Here is a 15,158-nt window from a genome sequence, read left to right as displayed (position 1 = left end):
TCACAATGTTTTAAAGAGAACAGGCATCAATTATGTAACAATGCCCTTAATCAATTACAGGGCTTGGCTCCCATAGCAGAGTTAGTGGCTTGACAATGCATTGTTACAATGTATCTTTGCAATGTCAATTTCAAGCAGCCCCTTGCACAAGCTTGAGCATGCCCTGGGGCACAGAGCGGGGGGCTGTTTCTGGCTACATAGGATTATATTCTTAATAGTTCTAAGTTACATGACCTAATATATTATATTCTAAAGGGGCAATAAGAATAATAAATCTAAACATTTAACAATCTTAACTAATAATAATAAGAAGAATTAATAATAAATCTAAACACTTTAAGTTATGGGGAACAAATTATGGGGAGTCACTTCCATTTGGGGGAATCACATTTTTAATACATTGATATGTAATCCCTACACAGTAACTGCTGGTTCTCTGAGGTAGACAGCTTATTCTGTAATGGACTTAGTGGTGCTTTCGTAAGAGCCTGCATCAACACTGTGACTGCTGAGAGGCAGAGGCGGGCCTGACTTACATCCTACTCTGATCTGATCTTAATGCATATCTTCAGTACTGGGGAACATCCACTCTTGACAGAAGCAGCAGCTGATCTTTTTCTTGGCATTGGGGATAGTGAACAGTGCCAAGATTCTTGAATGGCAGGAGAAGCACTCTTTACTGACACCAAGGTACCCAGTTCCCAAGTTCATTCATTTCAGATTAGAGGAACTTCAGTGCTGCCTCCATAAATAAAAACTTCAGCCTGACCTCCTGGCAGGAGTAGCAAGTTATGTGGGCCCATCCCTTCCAGGGTCCAGGAATATTCCTGTCCTGGGGGCCAGATCTCCCCCAGCCTTGGGTGATTTTTAAAAAGACCTAGGGACCCCTGCTGCCATCACCACTGGCAGTGCAGCTGGGATAGAACCATGTCTAACCAGTTGTGAAGCGAACTAGCTACACTCAACTGGCCAAATAGTCACATGTTGCTAGCAAGCTGGACACAACAGGGCTAGAGCAACTTTCTCCCCACTCACTTCGTGTGCCTGCCCACACATCCCTGAGGCCCTGGTCTCTGTGTCCGGCCCCTGCCTCGAGCACTCCTGCAGCCACTGGAAGCTCTAGGTGCAGCACTTGCAGTGCACAGGGACCCCACAAGCTCCCCCACTTGGAGCTGGTGCTAGAGGGGATGTCCTGAATAAGTGCTGCACCTCCCCCCTTCTCTCCCCCCCAGAGTCTGCACTCCCTCTGCCTCCAAATGCCATCCCTCCCATACCTTCACCCTCCACTCCCAAACTCCATCCCAGAGCCCTACCCAGAACCATAAAACAGATAGTGATGTGGGAGGGGTGCGAGCGCCGAGTGTTCTGAGGACCGCTACAATTTCAACAAACCTGCTACCCCTGCCTCCTGGCCCACTTTCATGCGGGGCTTGAAGTCCTTGCAGACCTGGCAGCTGTCCCCAATATGAGCCTTTGCCAAATACTTCAAGCAGTTAGATTGCAGGTTGCTCAGGGGCATAGGCCTGTTCCAGAGGGCACAGTGCTGTAACTGTCAAAACTATGCCATGTAAGGGAGATATACAAACTACCATTTACAACTAACTCAACTATACACAATTATAGGAAAGTGAAGATCAATGAGGACTTGCTGGAACTGTTGTCCTGAGAGAAATTTCTGGCAACACTGCTCAGAGCATGTCCATGCCTACAGTGAAATGCATATGTGCAATCACTCTAACATAATTTACTTCCTTGATCATGGAATCCAACATGGACCGGACTGGTGTTCTGCATGGACTTTGACAGGTGTCAGAGTGGTTGCTTTTGGCCTGGTAATGTGTTTTCTATGAAGGGCTTCAGAAAGGAGAGGAGGAAAATAAAGATGTATTTTGCGTGACACTTGAAAGAGGAATTTAATTTGGGTCAGTGCTAAACTAGGTGGCAAACTTTAAACTGTATGAGCAATTGGTGCCTTTAGTTTATGGGGTGATCTACTGGTGTGGAGATGTTTGGTTGATAGCCAAACCTTCTGGTCTATCTTTAATTCCAGCCCCTTCTGTTTCTGGCAATCCATATCTTGTTTGTAGGCCTTCTCTCTCTCCACCTGGTGTTCTTTGAGTTCTTCCTGGACGTGACCAATGGGTTTGGGGATCTGGCTGTTAAAGTGTGTTAAAAGGAAAAAAATGAAATATTAATTTCAAAATGAACAGTGGCTGTGTGTTTTTTCTTAGCACTATTGCCCACTATGTTGCATTAACTTTCTTGACTCAACAGTTCACACATGAGAGATGCTTGAATGAAAATAACTAACAGCATTCTAGAGAGAACAAAGGAAAATTCTGTCTTGAGGTTGTGATAAAATCTTGAAGTACTGAAATAAGCCTCAGGCTTTTTGCACATATTGTGCTCAAATTATGCAAGAGACTTTCTGCAACAGGGTTCTTTTGTACACATTTCTTAACCTTTTCCCACTACTTTTCTTTTGAAGATATGTATTCAGCAATTATTTTTTTAAGTGCCAGTGGCCATCTAGAATGAGGATTAAGCTGCAGGTCGTCCACGCATGCTTCTAAACTGTGGCACAGGAATATTTTGACTGTATGAAGGCTTTATAAAAAACACTTCCATTTGCGCGCCATTGAAATTGCTTATATTATGCACGAAGAGCGCTACTCTATGTAGAAGAGCCTCAGTGAAGTTTACTAGGTGGTTCTAGAAAACAATTGTGCCACTTTGGCTTTTTGTAATATAAATAGTTTATCTCAAAAGTAAACAGATTTTTATTTTCTTTCATCTTGTTACAAATACAGTTCTCCTGTTCTCTGGAATCTTTTTTTGGTTTTCTTCACTGCTGTTTGTAACCGCTTAACAGTGTTAACAAAAATAATCTGTGGTTGTATTTCAAAAAGCAAATCAAAATAATTGTTTAATACTTAATGTAGCACAGTTGATCCTCAAGGCACTGGTCAGATAAGGATTTATCTGCACAACCCTCTTGTCAGGTAAGGGAGTGCTACCTACTATCCCTGTCTTACAGATGGAGAAACCAAGGTTGACACACATACGATCTCAAGGCTAATAAGTGGCAAAGCCGGGACTGACTCAATCCTCAAACTTCATCCATGAAACTAATCTGCCCCTCATTTAAATTTTGTTTTAATTGAAATTAGATGACCATATGGATGGACAGACGGACTCTCTCTCTCTAACTCTAAAGTGCAAAACTTTCTTATGGGAGAGAGATTGGTAGAGTTTAGGCTCAGAGGTGATGGGTGAGCCAGTCTGAGGCTCGTTATAAAGGAAAAGTGGTAGAATTAATTTTTGGAGACGCACGTCGTGAGGGAAACTTGTTCTCCACCCACACAATTATTTTTAGCCCCTACCAAGGTGTTCTAGCTTACTGTGCAGGTCCTTATGCTTTCTGTCCATAATATTCTGAGACTCCAGTATGCTGGTATTGGGTCCAGACGAGCTGTCCTTTGCCCTGTGCTATTAAGCGTACTATAATACAGTGTAGGACCCTTCATACTCCACTGCTGAGCAGTATACTTGATTTAGTGAGAGAGTGGCAGGCTGATAGGCAATACATATGAGGCCCCTCACAGAGGCCTCTGGACAGAGTTGCCCCATCCGCAGGACATACTGTGACAGCTGCCCCAGGCCTCACTTTTTGGGGCCCTGCAACAGCTGCCCCAACTGCCTTATGGACAGAAGGGACCAAGAGGATTAAAGGGACCACCTTCCCTCCACACTTACTACATGGGAGCTGGAGCATCCCAGCAATCTGCTCTGTGTCCTGGCTTGCTGTGCCTCACTTCTCTGCGGCAGCCGACCGCACCAGGCCTTTATCATCTCCCAGGCCGCGTTGTTTGGGGATGGGGGACAGAAGGATGGGGCAGAGACAGACAAGGCACAGGGTTTGGAGAAATGGTGGGGTGGGGGTGGGGTGTGGGAGGAACGAGCCTAGAGTTGCCATGTGTCTGGTATTGACCCGGACAGTCCAGCATTTTTGCCTCCTGTCCGGTAAAAATATTCAGAAAATACGGGACACCTAAAATGTCTGGTATTTTGTGATTCTTCCACCACCCCCCAAATCCCAGGTGTTTACGGGGTTCTGCAGAGAAACTGTCTGGCCTAGAGAAGGGAGACAAGATGGCGGACAGCCGCCAGCAGCCTGTTGGGGCCAAAAAGCCTCAAAAGCATTTCTTAAAGGGGCCATGCTGTTTTTATTTATTTATTTAGTGCTTAACTCTCGCTGTCATCTTTTTTTTTTTTTTCCCCCCCCCGTCAACAACTTTGGTGTCTCTCCCCCCCCCCCCCCCCCGATTTTTTCCCCCCAACAGAATTTTTTCCCCAGTGGGTTTTTTTCTGGGGGGAATGTTCAGTATTTTTGGTTAAACCATCTGGTAACCCTAGATGAGCCTCACTGTGAGAGGGTTTTCCCAGACCCTGTGCCTCCCTCGGGATGGCCCTGTTTCTGGGCAAGGGTGGCATAGCTTGCCCCAAAGTAGAAGGGACTAGACAGACCCTCCCGCCCCTCTCTTTCCACCTGAGGACCTGATACCAGTCAAACCAGAAACTGGAGCAGGTTGGGAGCTGCAGATCCTCCACCTGCACAGATTGCAGTGTTGAAAGCAGTCCTTGCCTTGTCTTTGCCCTTTGCACCCCCATCTGGACCAGGTGGAGGGCCCATAGCTCCCCACAGCTGCATGCACTGCTCGTACCATGGCTGGGCTGCAGCCCCCCCCAGCCAGAGTCCATGTAAGAACTGCATGTAGGCAGCTGGGGGGAGCTGCAGATCTTCCTGCTCTGTGAAGGGGCAAGGCTTGGGGCTGCTTTCAACTCCTCCCCTTTCTCCAGGCAGATGCAGGGTCCAGCTTCCAGCCTGGCTGGGGATGGGAGTCTTCTGAGGAAGAAGAGGGACGCCTGCTGAAAAGTGGGAGGGCCATGTTTAGGATTGCCAACCCTTCCAGGATTGTCTTGGAGTCTTCAGGAATTAAATACTGATCTTTAATTAAAGATTGTTGTTTGAGGAAACCTTCAGAAATATGTCCAACCAAAATCGGCAGTCTTTGCCATGGCCCCTTAATCTGCCTTATTCTGGCACCTCCTGCCTCTGGGTCAACACACAGTGGTAAGGCAGTAAGTGGGTAGAGAATCAGAGGAAGGAGACCAGCAAAATTTGTGAGGAGATATAGAATCTTTTTCTATAGTTAGCAGACTGATCTTCATAAAACTAGGATAAAAATCCGGGGACAGCTATTGGCGACACAGGAGATTCCCATTAAACTGGAATAATTGTGGTAAATTTAGGACTTCTGCTCACAAGGAAAACATGAATTTTCTCTCATCGGGATAAAAGTATTTTTCTCTTCATACTGCTTTGTGAAATATCAGCAGTTCTGTTTTTGAAGAAATTTTAGCTGTTTTTGAAGAAATTTTAGCTAGCTTGTAGTCCCAGTATGAGCAGCAATTGCTGTAAACTAAAACACAAGAATACTGTATCATCATGCTTAGAATTGCTGATTCGATTCCAGCTGTTCCCAGTTTGAAACAGCTTGTTTTTATATTCTCATTTTAGTAGTTCACCTTATAATGTTTGTGAACTCACATTCCAGCTTCACAATATAGTTTGTTTCAGAATAGAAAAGGCTTTTCTTAGGTGACCTTTACAAGCAGCTCTTCACTGGAGGAAGTATATCTGGAAGTTTGTAATTCAATTAATTTTACATTATTTGTCTATGTTTTTAAAATTTTATGTTACTCATTTTAATTCACTTTGATGTTTTGGCTTTTCTGCAGACTCTCCTCCATTTCCTTGTTGCAAGTGGATCTATTGATGCTTCTGATCACATTAGGGCCAGATGCTCTGTAAGTTGCAGAAGTGAAAGGCAGCTCTAAGAGAATTTTTTCAGCAGCACAAGGCCAAGCTGAAGCACTGTAATGGTTTTGTATTCAGGATCTTTTATAACTGCTGCCTCCTTTGAGTGTGACACTGATTTGTTTTCCTCTGCTAAAGCTCTTTTACTTCTCCAACCACTCCCATATAGCTCCCCACACCATCCTTTATAACATAGTACTCAAGTTCAGCTGACTCTGAATTATTGTAACTTACTAGTTCATTGTACATGGACACTGACACCTATAGGTAGCAGCAGATTTAAAACAAGAGGAAATATTTCTTCACAGAATGCACAGTTAAACTTATTTACATGGGATGCTATGAAAGCCAAAAGTATAGGTTCAAAAAAGAATTAGATCAGTGTATGGAGGAAAGATTCGTCAATCACCATTAGCAAAGATGGTCAGGGATTCAATCTCATGCTCCAGGTGTCTGTCCCTAAACCTCCAATTGTCAGAAGCTGGGACTGGATGATAGCAGCTGGATCACTGCAAATGGTCCTGCTGTGTTCATTTCCACTGAAGCATCTCACGCTGGCCACTGTGAGTGACAGGATACTGAACTAGATGAACCATAGATAGGATAACAGACCTACTACTACCGCAAGCTGGAGAGGGGGATCTCAGGTAGTGTTAACCTGTGATTTTGTAGGAAAGAACCAGAGTTCTCTGAGATGCTCCATGGGTGCAGTTTAACTGATGATCAAGATATTTGTGCCCATCCATCAGACTGGTTGAGAATTTGAAAGTGGAAGGCAGCTTGGGTGAAAGAGATCATGAAATCATAGAGTTCACAATTCTAAGGAAGGGTAGAAGGGAGAACAGCAAAATAGAGACAATGGATTTCAAGAAGGCGGATTTTGGTAAGCTCAGAGAGCTGATAGGTAAGGTCCCATGGGAATCAAGACTGAGGGGTAAAACAACTGAGGAGAGTTGGCAGTTTTTCAAAGGGACATTATTAAGGGCCCAAAAGCAAGCTATTTCGCTGCGTCAGAAACATAGAAAATATGTCAAAAGAATGCCTTGGCTTAACCATGAGATCTTGCATGATCTAAAAATAAAAAGGAGTCCTATAAAAAATGGAAAGTAGGACAAATTACAAAAGATGAATATAGGCAAACAACACAGGAATGCAGGGGCAAGATTAGAAAGGCAAAGACACAAAATTAGCTCAAACTAGCTATGGGGAAAAACGGGAAACATGAAGACTTTTTATAAATACATTAGAAGCAAGAGAAAGACCAAGGACAGGGTAGGCCCACTGGTCAGTGAGGAGGGAGAAACAGTAACAGGAAACATGGAAATGGCAGAGATCCTTAATGACTTCTTCGTTTCGATCTTCACCGAGAAGTCTGAAGGAATGCCTAACATAGTGAATGCTAATAGGAAGGGGATAGGTTTAGAAGATAAAATAAAAAAAGAACAAGTTAAAAATCACCTAGAAAAGTTAGATGCCTGCAAGTCACCAGGGCCTGACGAAATACATCCTAGAATACTCAAGGAGCTGACAGAGGAGGTATCTGAGCCTCTAGCTATCATCTTTGGAAAATCATGGGAGACAGGAGAGATTCCAGAAGACTGGAAAAGGGCAAATATAGTGCCCATTTATAAAAAGGGAATCAAGAACAACCCAGGAAACTACAGACCAGTTAGTTGAACTTTTGTGCCAGGGAAGATAATGGAGCAAATAATTAAGGAAATCAGCTGTAAACACTTGGAAGGTTGCAAGGTTATAGGGAACAGCCAACATGGATTTGTAAAGAATAAATCATGTCAAACCAATCTGATAGCTTTCTATGATAGGATAACGAGTCTTGTGGATAAGGGAGAAGCGGTGGATGTGGTATACCTAGACTTTAGTAAGGCGTTTGATACGGTCTCGCGTGATATTCTTATCAATAACAAGGCAAATACAACTTAGATGGAGCTATTATAAGGTGGGTGCATAACTGGCTGGATAACCGTGTTCAAAGAGTAATTATTAATGGTTCACAATCCTGCTAGAAAGGTATAACAAGTGGGGTTCCGCAAGGCTCTGTTTTGGGACCGGCTGTGTTCAATATCTTCATCAACGATTTAGATATTGACATAGAAAGTACGCTTATTAAGTTTGCAGATGATACCAAGGTGGGAGGGGTTGCGACTGCTCTGGAGGATAGGGTCATAATTCAAAATAATCTGGACATATAGGAGAAATGGTCTGAGGTAAACAGGATGAAGTTTAATAAAGATAAATGCAAAGTGCTCCTCTTAGGAAGGAACAATCAGTTTCACATATACAGAATGGGAAGTGACTGTCTAGGAAGGAGTACGGCAGAAAAGGAGTATGGCAGAAAAGGATAACTAGGGGTTATAGTGGACCACAAGCTGAATGAGTCAGCAGTGTGATGCTGTTCCAAAAAAAGCAAACATGATTCTGGGATGCTTTAACAGGTGTGTTGCGAGCAAGACACGAGAAGTCATTCTTCCACTCTACTCTGCATTGGTTAGGCCTCAGTTGGAGTATTGTGTCCAGTTCTGGGCACCGCATTTCAAGAAAGATGTGGAGAAATTGGAGAGGGTCCAGAGAAGAGCAACAAGAATGATTAAAGGTCTAGAGAACATGACCGATGAAGGAAGGCTGAAAGAATTGGGTTTGTTTAGTTTAGAAAAGAAAAGATTGAGAGGGGACATGATAGCAGTTTTCAGGCATCTAAAAGGATGTCATAAGGAGGAGGGAGAAAACTTGTTCATCTTGGCCGCTTAGGATAGAACAGGAAGCAATGGGCTTAAACTGCAGCAAGGGAGGTTTAGGGTGGACATTAGGAAAAAGTTCCTAAGTGTTAGGGTAGTCAAACACTGGAATAAATTGCCCAGGAAGGTTATGGAATCCCCATCTCTGGAGATACTTAAGAGTAGGTTAGATAAATGTTTACCAGGGATGGTCTAGACAGTACTTGGTCCTGCCATGAGGGCAGGGGTCTGGACTCGAAGACCTCTTGAGGTCCCTTCCAGACCTACTATTCTATTAAATGGATTATTTATGCTGTGAGTTCGATCTTTCTTCTTTGTCTCTTTCCCTCCTCACCCTCCTTTTTGGACTGCTGGAGGTCCTTGCAGGTCGATGGATTTTTCGATGATTTGGGATGGATTTGTGTAGGCAATTAAGGATAAGTTCCTAATGGTTGCAATAATATGTCAGGCTGTTTGTATATTACATACATCCCCACACCCTACTGCTGCCTGCAGCTCTACAAGAGTGAACAGTACTTAAACATGGAGCATTTATTTATAAGCTATCAGGAGACAAAGGTAAATCTTTGGTAATTAATTAAAAATATACCAAGTGGGCTTTCTAAGCTGAACAGTTTAGCTAGGGCAACCTAACTTTATAGCGTAGACCAGCCCTGAGAATTGTATGGGGTTAGAACATCAATCAGTTAGTTATTCTGCCATTGTGAAGCTCATTTTCCAGTTCTGCTGTTGATTTAATAGGGTATGTCTACATTGCAATTGAAAATCCAGGGCTGGCCGGGCCCCCATGCCAGCTGCCTCAAGCTAAGGGGCTGTTTGACTGCACTGGAGATGTTAGGATCCTAGAGTTAGCTTATCTGCTCTTACTGATTGAAGAGTTAATTCTCTTTCCCTCTTTTTCTAAATCAATATAAACACTGCCTAAGCATGGCTTAATTTACTGTTAGGTAAAATATTTGCTGTACTAAGAGAGACGCTATTGTACTGTGTGTGTATGTATATATAGTTTTGCTGAAGGTTAAGTATTTGTAATATCCTGTGGAACAGAACTTCAATGTGGTTTTCTGCTGAACTCCCAATATTTGAGGATATTTATTAGAACTTTTTAATCCTACGCCAATTTAACCAGTAGCAGACTAATAAAATAATTTTGGGCTGTCTGCCACGACAAATGTTGACATACTCTTATAATGTTGACAAAAAACTAATAACTTTTAAAGTAAATGGGTATGGAAATCTTGCCAGAAATATAGTGTCTGAAACAGAGTGGTTCTGTTTTATTTTACTGGCAACACTTGTGGATTTTGTTTGAAACAAAGACACTGCACTGTTTCAGCTTTTAGAAACATGGTTAACTCTTTTGAGGCTAATTTTCGTTTTCCAGAATGAATCCTTTTACCAGTAATGAGTGCTCCACTGTCAAGGAGTTAATACTGTAAACACCTAGATTACTAGATTTACACAGAAAATGTGGGTAGCATAAAAACAAAGGTAACTAGAGTATTTTGATCATGTGACAAGAAGAAAAACACAACAAAAATTCATATGGGTTTGTGCAGAATCTTTTTTTATTTCAAAAATTGGTAGATCCAAAGGTGTCAATACTGTACTGATAAGTACACTTTCCCATGATTTATTGGATAAGAGGCTTTGTTAATGAAATTGGCATGGATTCATTTATTTTACTGGATATGTTGAGAGGTTTCATCTGCAACCTGTACTGATGAAGGTTTTGGGATGATGATTATATTTTTAAAATGCTGAGTTTATTTAGAAGGTTTCGATTGGCACTTTATGATTTTATAAAGAAAATATGCTAAATCGGAAAAATGAATAGAATATGTTAGTGACAATGTCCATTACAAAGGTATAATGAATGACCCCTCGGGGATAGGGATATAAAAAGTTAACCAGTTAACAGGTAAGCATTAGCCTTCCTGGCATACTTACCAGGTAAATGGTTAACTGGGGGGGGCGGCTGCAGCCCTCCCCCCACTCCTGCTGCAGCCCCCCCCCCTTGCTGCAGCCCAGCCAGCTGGAGCTGCCCCTCCCCACACCTACAGAAGGCCAGGCTGGAGGAGCCCCTGCCCATGGTGGGCTGCCTGGACCTCAATTAACCATTACATGATTAAAAGTATATTGTTTAACCTGTTAACTTTTTAGAGGGATATTTACATCCCCACTCGGGATTGTTTGCCCTTGTTTGTCAAATTCAACACCAGTCATGTAACATAGTCCCTTTGTTGAAGTTGCTGATAAGAAGTGCAGGGAGTCAGGTGGAAAAGCAATTATGTGAGCAGCTCTTATACACTCAGACTTTAATTGTTAAGGGAAAAATTACTACACTGCCTAGAAGAGCTCATCAAAATAAATATCAGAATTTGGTATCAAGCCAAATAAACACCTATTGTATGGCATCTGGTCCTCTATATGATATGGGCTTTCTTGCATGTTATCCAGGTCATTGTTTTTGTAATTCTGCAGAAGATATAAGATGAATATGAGAGGTGGGATGGGGTTCTGGTAAGAAAACTTAAAACTGACTTAGAGTGCTTTCCCCCAACAGTATGTGGAAATTAGGAAGCTGTAGGGGGCCTGGCAGAATGAGACCACATAGAAAATTAATATTATGAAATAAATGTAACTCAGTTTGACAGGCAGGCTCATACTTGAACTTTAGGGGATTCCTATTCTTTAAGAAAACCAGTAAAAAAGTAACCTTTTATTGTGGTTGAGTTTTTAATGACAGGAAGAGCTTTTAGCCCTGGCCTCAGACTTTTCTATCTGCATATCATATTACTGTTTTGCTGAGTGAAGAGCAAACCATAACTCTGTAACATGCAAGAATATAATAGCTGTATTTTCCAAGGTGCCAAGCATCCTTAACTTTAAATGGCTTAAGTAGTAATTTAAATGCTAAGAATAGGGTCTTAAATATTAGGGCCTGGATTGTTAAGCAGGAGTCTGCATGTAATATGATTTATGCAACTTCAAAAATAGATGTGCAACTTTTCTTTTTGTTGCCACATTTTTAAATGATCGTTTCCTAATTCATTATGCAATAGAACAAAGAGCAGAAAGGACTGAACTGCTATGTGGGAGGAAGCTGGCGGAAGGGCCACATGAGGAGGTGGCTACCATCTGGGGCTCCTAGGCACCCACAGCTAGGTTATTTGTTTCTTCTAGAAGTACACATTTACATGTGCCTCAGTGCACATTTTTTTAAAAAAGTGAATTTTCTAGCTGTCCAAGAGCAGAATGCTAATCTTATGAGATGTTAGAACTCTCTTCGGCTACTTCTTCCCTTTCCTGTGCAGTGGTCTACATCTACTCTGGGTTTTAGTAAATCAAGGTTTATTTTTAGAGGGAGTGTGTTGTGTTTAAAGCAAAAGCTATGCGGTATGATACAGTACCATTAGACCATTACTGTAAAGAAGCGAAGTTTCATATTTCTAGGGAACTTATCTCCTCTGTTCTAACTTGTTTGTTTGTTCCTCTCAATGTGGTGATATATCTGAACCAGCCTCGGCTGACCTCCCTCCCTAGCATGAGCACACACTGCCCAGAATTTGACTGTAATTAGATGAGTTTTTACCAGTATCCTCTGTAAACTGTACATTTGTGTGGCCACTCAGGCGAGATTCGTGTGCTATCCAGCAGAGCACGCATAGCTAGATTTTTTGTTTGTTTGTTTCTACTAGTGGTACACATGCCTCTCTATACATAAAAAAGGATTCCACATGTGGATGGAAAAGATTAGAGAGAATATTGGTTTTTATCACTACCTACCTGTCTTGAACCAGCATGGAGGTTACAAAGCAAAGTGAAAGTTGCAATGAAGTTTATAGTCATAAATGACATTCTCATAACAAAAAAACCAACAAGGAGCAACATGGCATTCATAATTTGTCCCAGACATAGTCCCAAATTGTCAACTAGTATGCAAAAAAACTTGTTTTCAAGAAGGTTCAAAGCAATTCCTTCTTTAACTCTAATATGTAGATGGATACCCTGTATTTATTTTCCAGGGTCTCTGACACTGCAGTGTTAATTCTTAAAATAGATCTGTAGTGTTTCCAGGACTCAGAGTAATTCAGTTTGATTTTATTCTTAAACTTGTTTGTATGACTTCTTTCCGTTCTATAGCTTCCAGTGATTGTGATAAAAATCTGTCGCCTATTTGGTTTAATCTGGTTTGATATAAGAAATAAATGAATTCAGTGTGGTAGGTAAAATGGATCCATATATTGGGAGGAATAAGACTTCAAAGAACAAACCCACATATATGTGACCTAGTCAGTTTATTTTGACTCTGGTGACTGTTAGAGGTTCTGACAATGTCTGTCTCTCTTACAGCTAGCAGCTGTAGTCCTATCCTGTCCTCCTTTGGTTGAAGCAGCCCCTAGCAGAAACAGCTAGATTGATTTCTTCTTCTTAACATCTGCTGCAGTTAGGCTCTGCAGTAGAGACTAATGAAAATGTTGTCTCCTTAAGCAGTTTGAGTGTAAGAACACAGATTTCCAATAGCAGTCCTCACAATCCCCTGCAGAATAGTGAAATGGTTTATTTTTAAAAGGTTAAAGAACATGTTTCTAGGTCTTCCCTCTGCTCTTGCTGGAACTGTAAAATAACTCCTGCAGCCCCACGTGGAAGAAGGGGAAGTGTTCGGATAGTGTGAGGACAGTTTAGGGAAGGAACAGGGGGTACCTTTAATTCATTTACACTTTTTCTCTTTTTTTCTCCCCTCCCCCCCATCTTCCAAATGAAACAGGATTTTTTTTTCTTTTTCACTGGATAATCTTCTCCAAGTTTACTTGTTGCTGCGTATCAATTTACACGGTGTTTTCAGGTTTATGAATCCCAGGGAGTTGAGAAAATCATGAGCCCTTTACCTGCAGGCTTTGTATAGCCATTAATAAACTGCACGTGCATGCAAACACTGAGTATTCAAAGTGGGTCTTGACATTTTTTTCTATCAACTAGTTTCAGACATTCCTGAAGGAGGGAATCCCAATGGTCCTCTAGAAGACACTAAAGAGACACAAAAGAATAAGAATTTACTTGTTTTCTCCCACTCTCTCTCACTCTGCCAGGTTGAGGTGGTGGGAGGGAGAGGTGAAGGCTCCAGGTTGGGGCAGGGAGTTGGTGTGCAGACAGGAGGTGAGGGCTCCAGCTATTGAGCATGGACTGGGATGTGAGAATGGGGATGAGATGTTTGTGGTGCAGGATGGGGCTCGGCTGGTCAAGGGGTTGTGTGTATGAGTGGTGGGGGTTATATGCAGGCTCTGAGACAGAATTTGGGTATGGGAGGAGATTCTGGGCAGGTGTAGGGGCTTGTGGTGCTGGAGAGGATTCAGGGTGAGGGACCTGGCAGTGCTTATGACTGCTACCAGGAAGAAGCAGTCACCAGAGTATTGCCCTAATGCTTGCATGCACCATCTTCATAGCTCACATTGATGTTTCTTCCATTTGGGATGAAGGCAGTATGCAGAGACTCACTGTATAGAGGCTGAAAGGACCTGGTGGCTGTTTATGGGAGATGTACAGAGCCACGGCAGGTAGGGAACCAGTCTTAGTCTCTGGCCCCCACTGCACTGCCAAGCAGATTTTTAACAACCCTACCAGAGCCACTAAGATCCCTCATTAACCTGGCATTCCTGTCGAAAACCAGACACTTGGCAACCAGTGTTCCCTGAAAGCTGAGCATTTGGGCAGCCACCCAGGAAAAATTCAAATGGTGCCCAGCTGACTAGCAGAGCACCCACAGCCAGCAGCGTGTGTCTACTGTTGATGCACATCTGCACATGCCTCAGTGCACATAACGTTTATTCCGCACATAGATGGAAAAATTTAGAAGGAACATTGTTGCCAACCCTACTTAAGAATTCTCAATGGGCCTTACAATATCATTGCTAAAATATTTGTTAGTATTCATTATGTGTTGGATTTAAATTTTGAGATTGAAAGAGTTATTTGTTAATATGCACAAAGATTATAAAGGCTTCTAATAGATTTTAATTGAAATCTGATATTCTAACTTTCAAGCAGGTTACACTATGATGCAGTGTGGGGCCAAATTACATCACTTTACACCAGAGCTGACTTTAGGTCAGTATATCAGAAACATAATTCCAGTTTGACCTAAGACCACATTCAGAGCAGAAACTATGCCAAACCTTGTAGAAAATAAACTTAAAGAACAACACATGGTCTGGTAGCATTTTATCGACTAACAAAACATGTTGATGGTATCATCAGCTTTTGTGGGCCCAACCCCTTTACTCCATTCATCTATAAAGTGCAACTTCTAGGGACTAACTCGGCTACCCCCTAAAGCTTGTAGAATATGATACAGTAATAGGGAGAGGAGAATCCTCTCTCAAGGGTTCCCTCTGCCTAATTTCTAGGAAGATATGTTTTCTTTTTTGCTATCCTAATTCTTTCGTTTGCATAGTTCTAAATAACAGATTCCAGTAATATTAGAGATAGTATATGCCTAAGTAGCCTCTGTAGCACTCGGTTTG

The 15,158-nt window shown here is 42.2% G+C and overlaps 1 protein-coding gene across 6 annotated transcripts in view; it reads left to right on the top strand.

Annotated features, from left to right (window-relative positions):
• The window catches only part of ARHGEF3 (Rho guanine nucleotide exchange factor 3), a 257,794-nt gene that overhangs the window by 212,849 nt on the left and 29,787 nt on the right, over positions 1-15,158 (top strand). The window contains exon 1 of one of the 6 annotated variants that reach the window (XM_089781203.1): positions 5,743-5,871. The exons of the other annotated variants lie outside the window; for them this stretch is intronic. Within the exon in view, the coding sequence (XP_089637329.1) occupies positions 5,758-5,871 (114 nt within the window). The 5' untranslated portion in view covers positions 5,743-5,757. Of the gene's footprint in view, positions 1-5,742; positions 5,872-15,158 lie in introns of those variants that run through there. 6 annotated transcript variants of the gene reach the window in all.

This window comes from Pelodiscus sinensis, chromosome 11 (genome assembly GCF_052426305.1).
Source record: "Pelodiscus sinensis isolate ZL-2025 chromosome 11, ASM5242630v1, whole genome shotgun sequence".
Classification (NCBI taxonomy): Eukaryota; Metazoa; Chordata; order Testudines; family Trionychidae; genus Pelodiscus; species Pelodiscus sinensis.
Note: the sequence above shows the minus strand (reverse complement) of the source record. Positions and strands in the feature narration are given on the sequence as shown.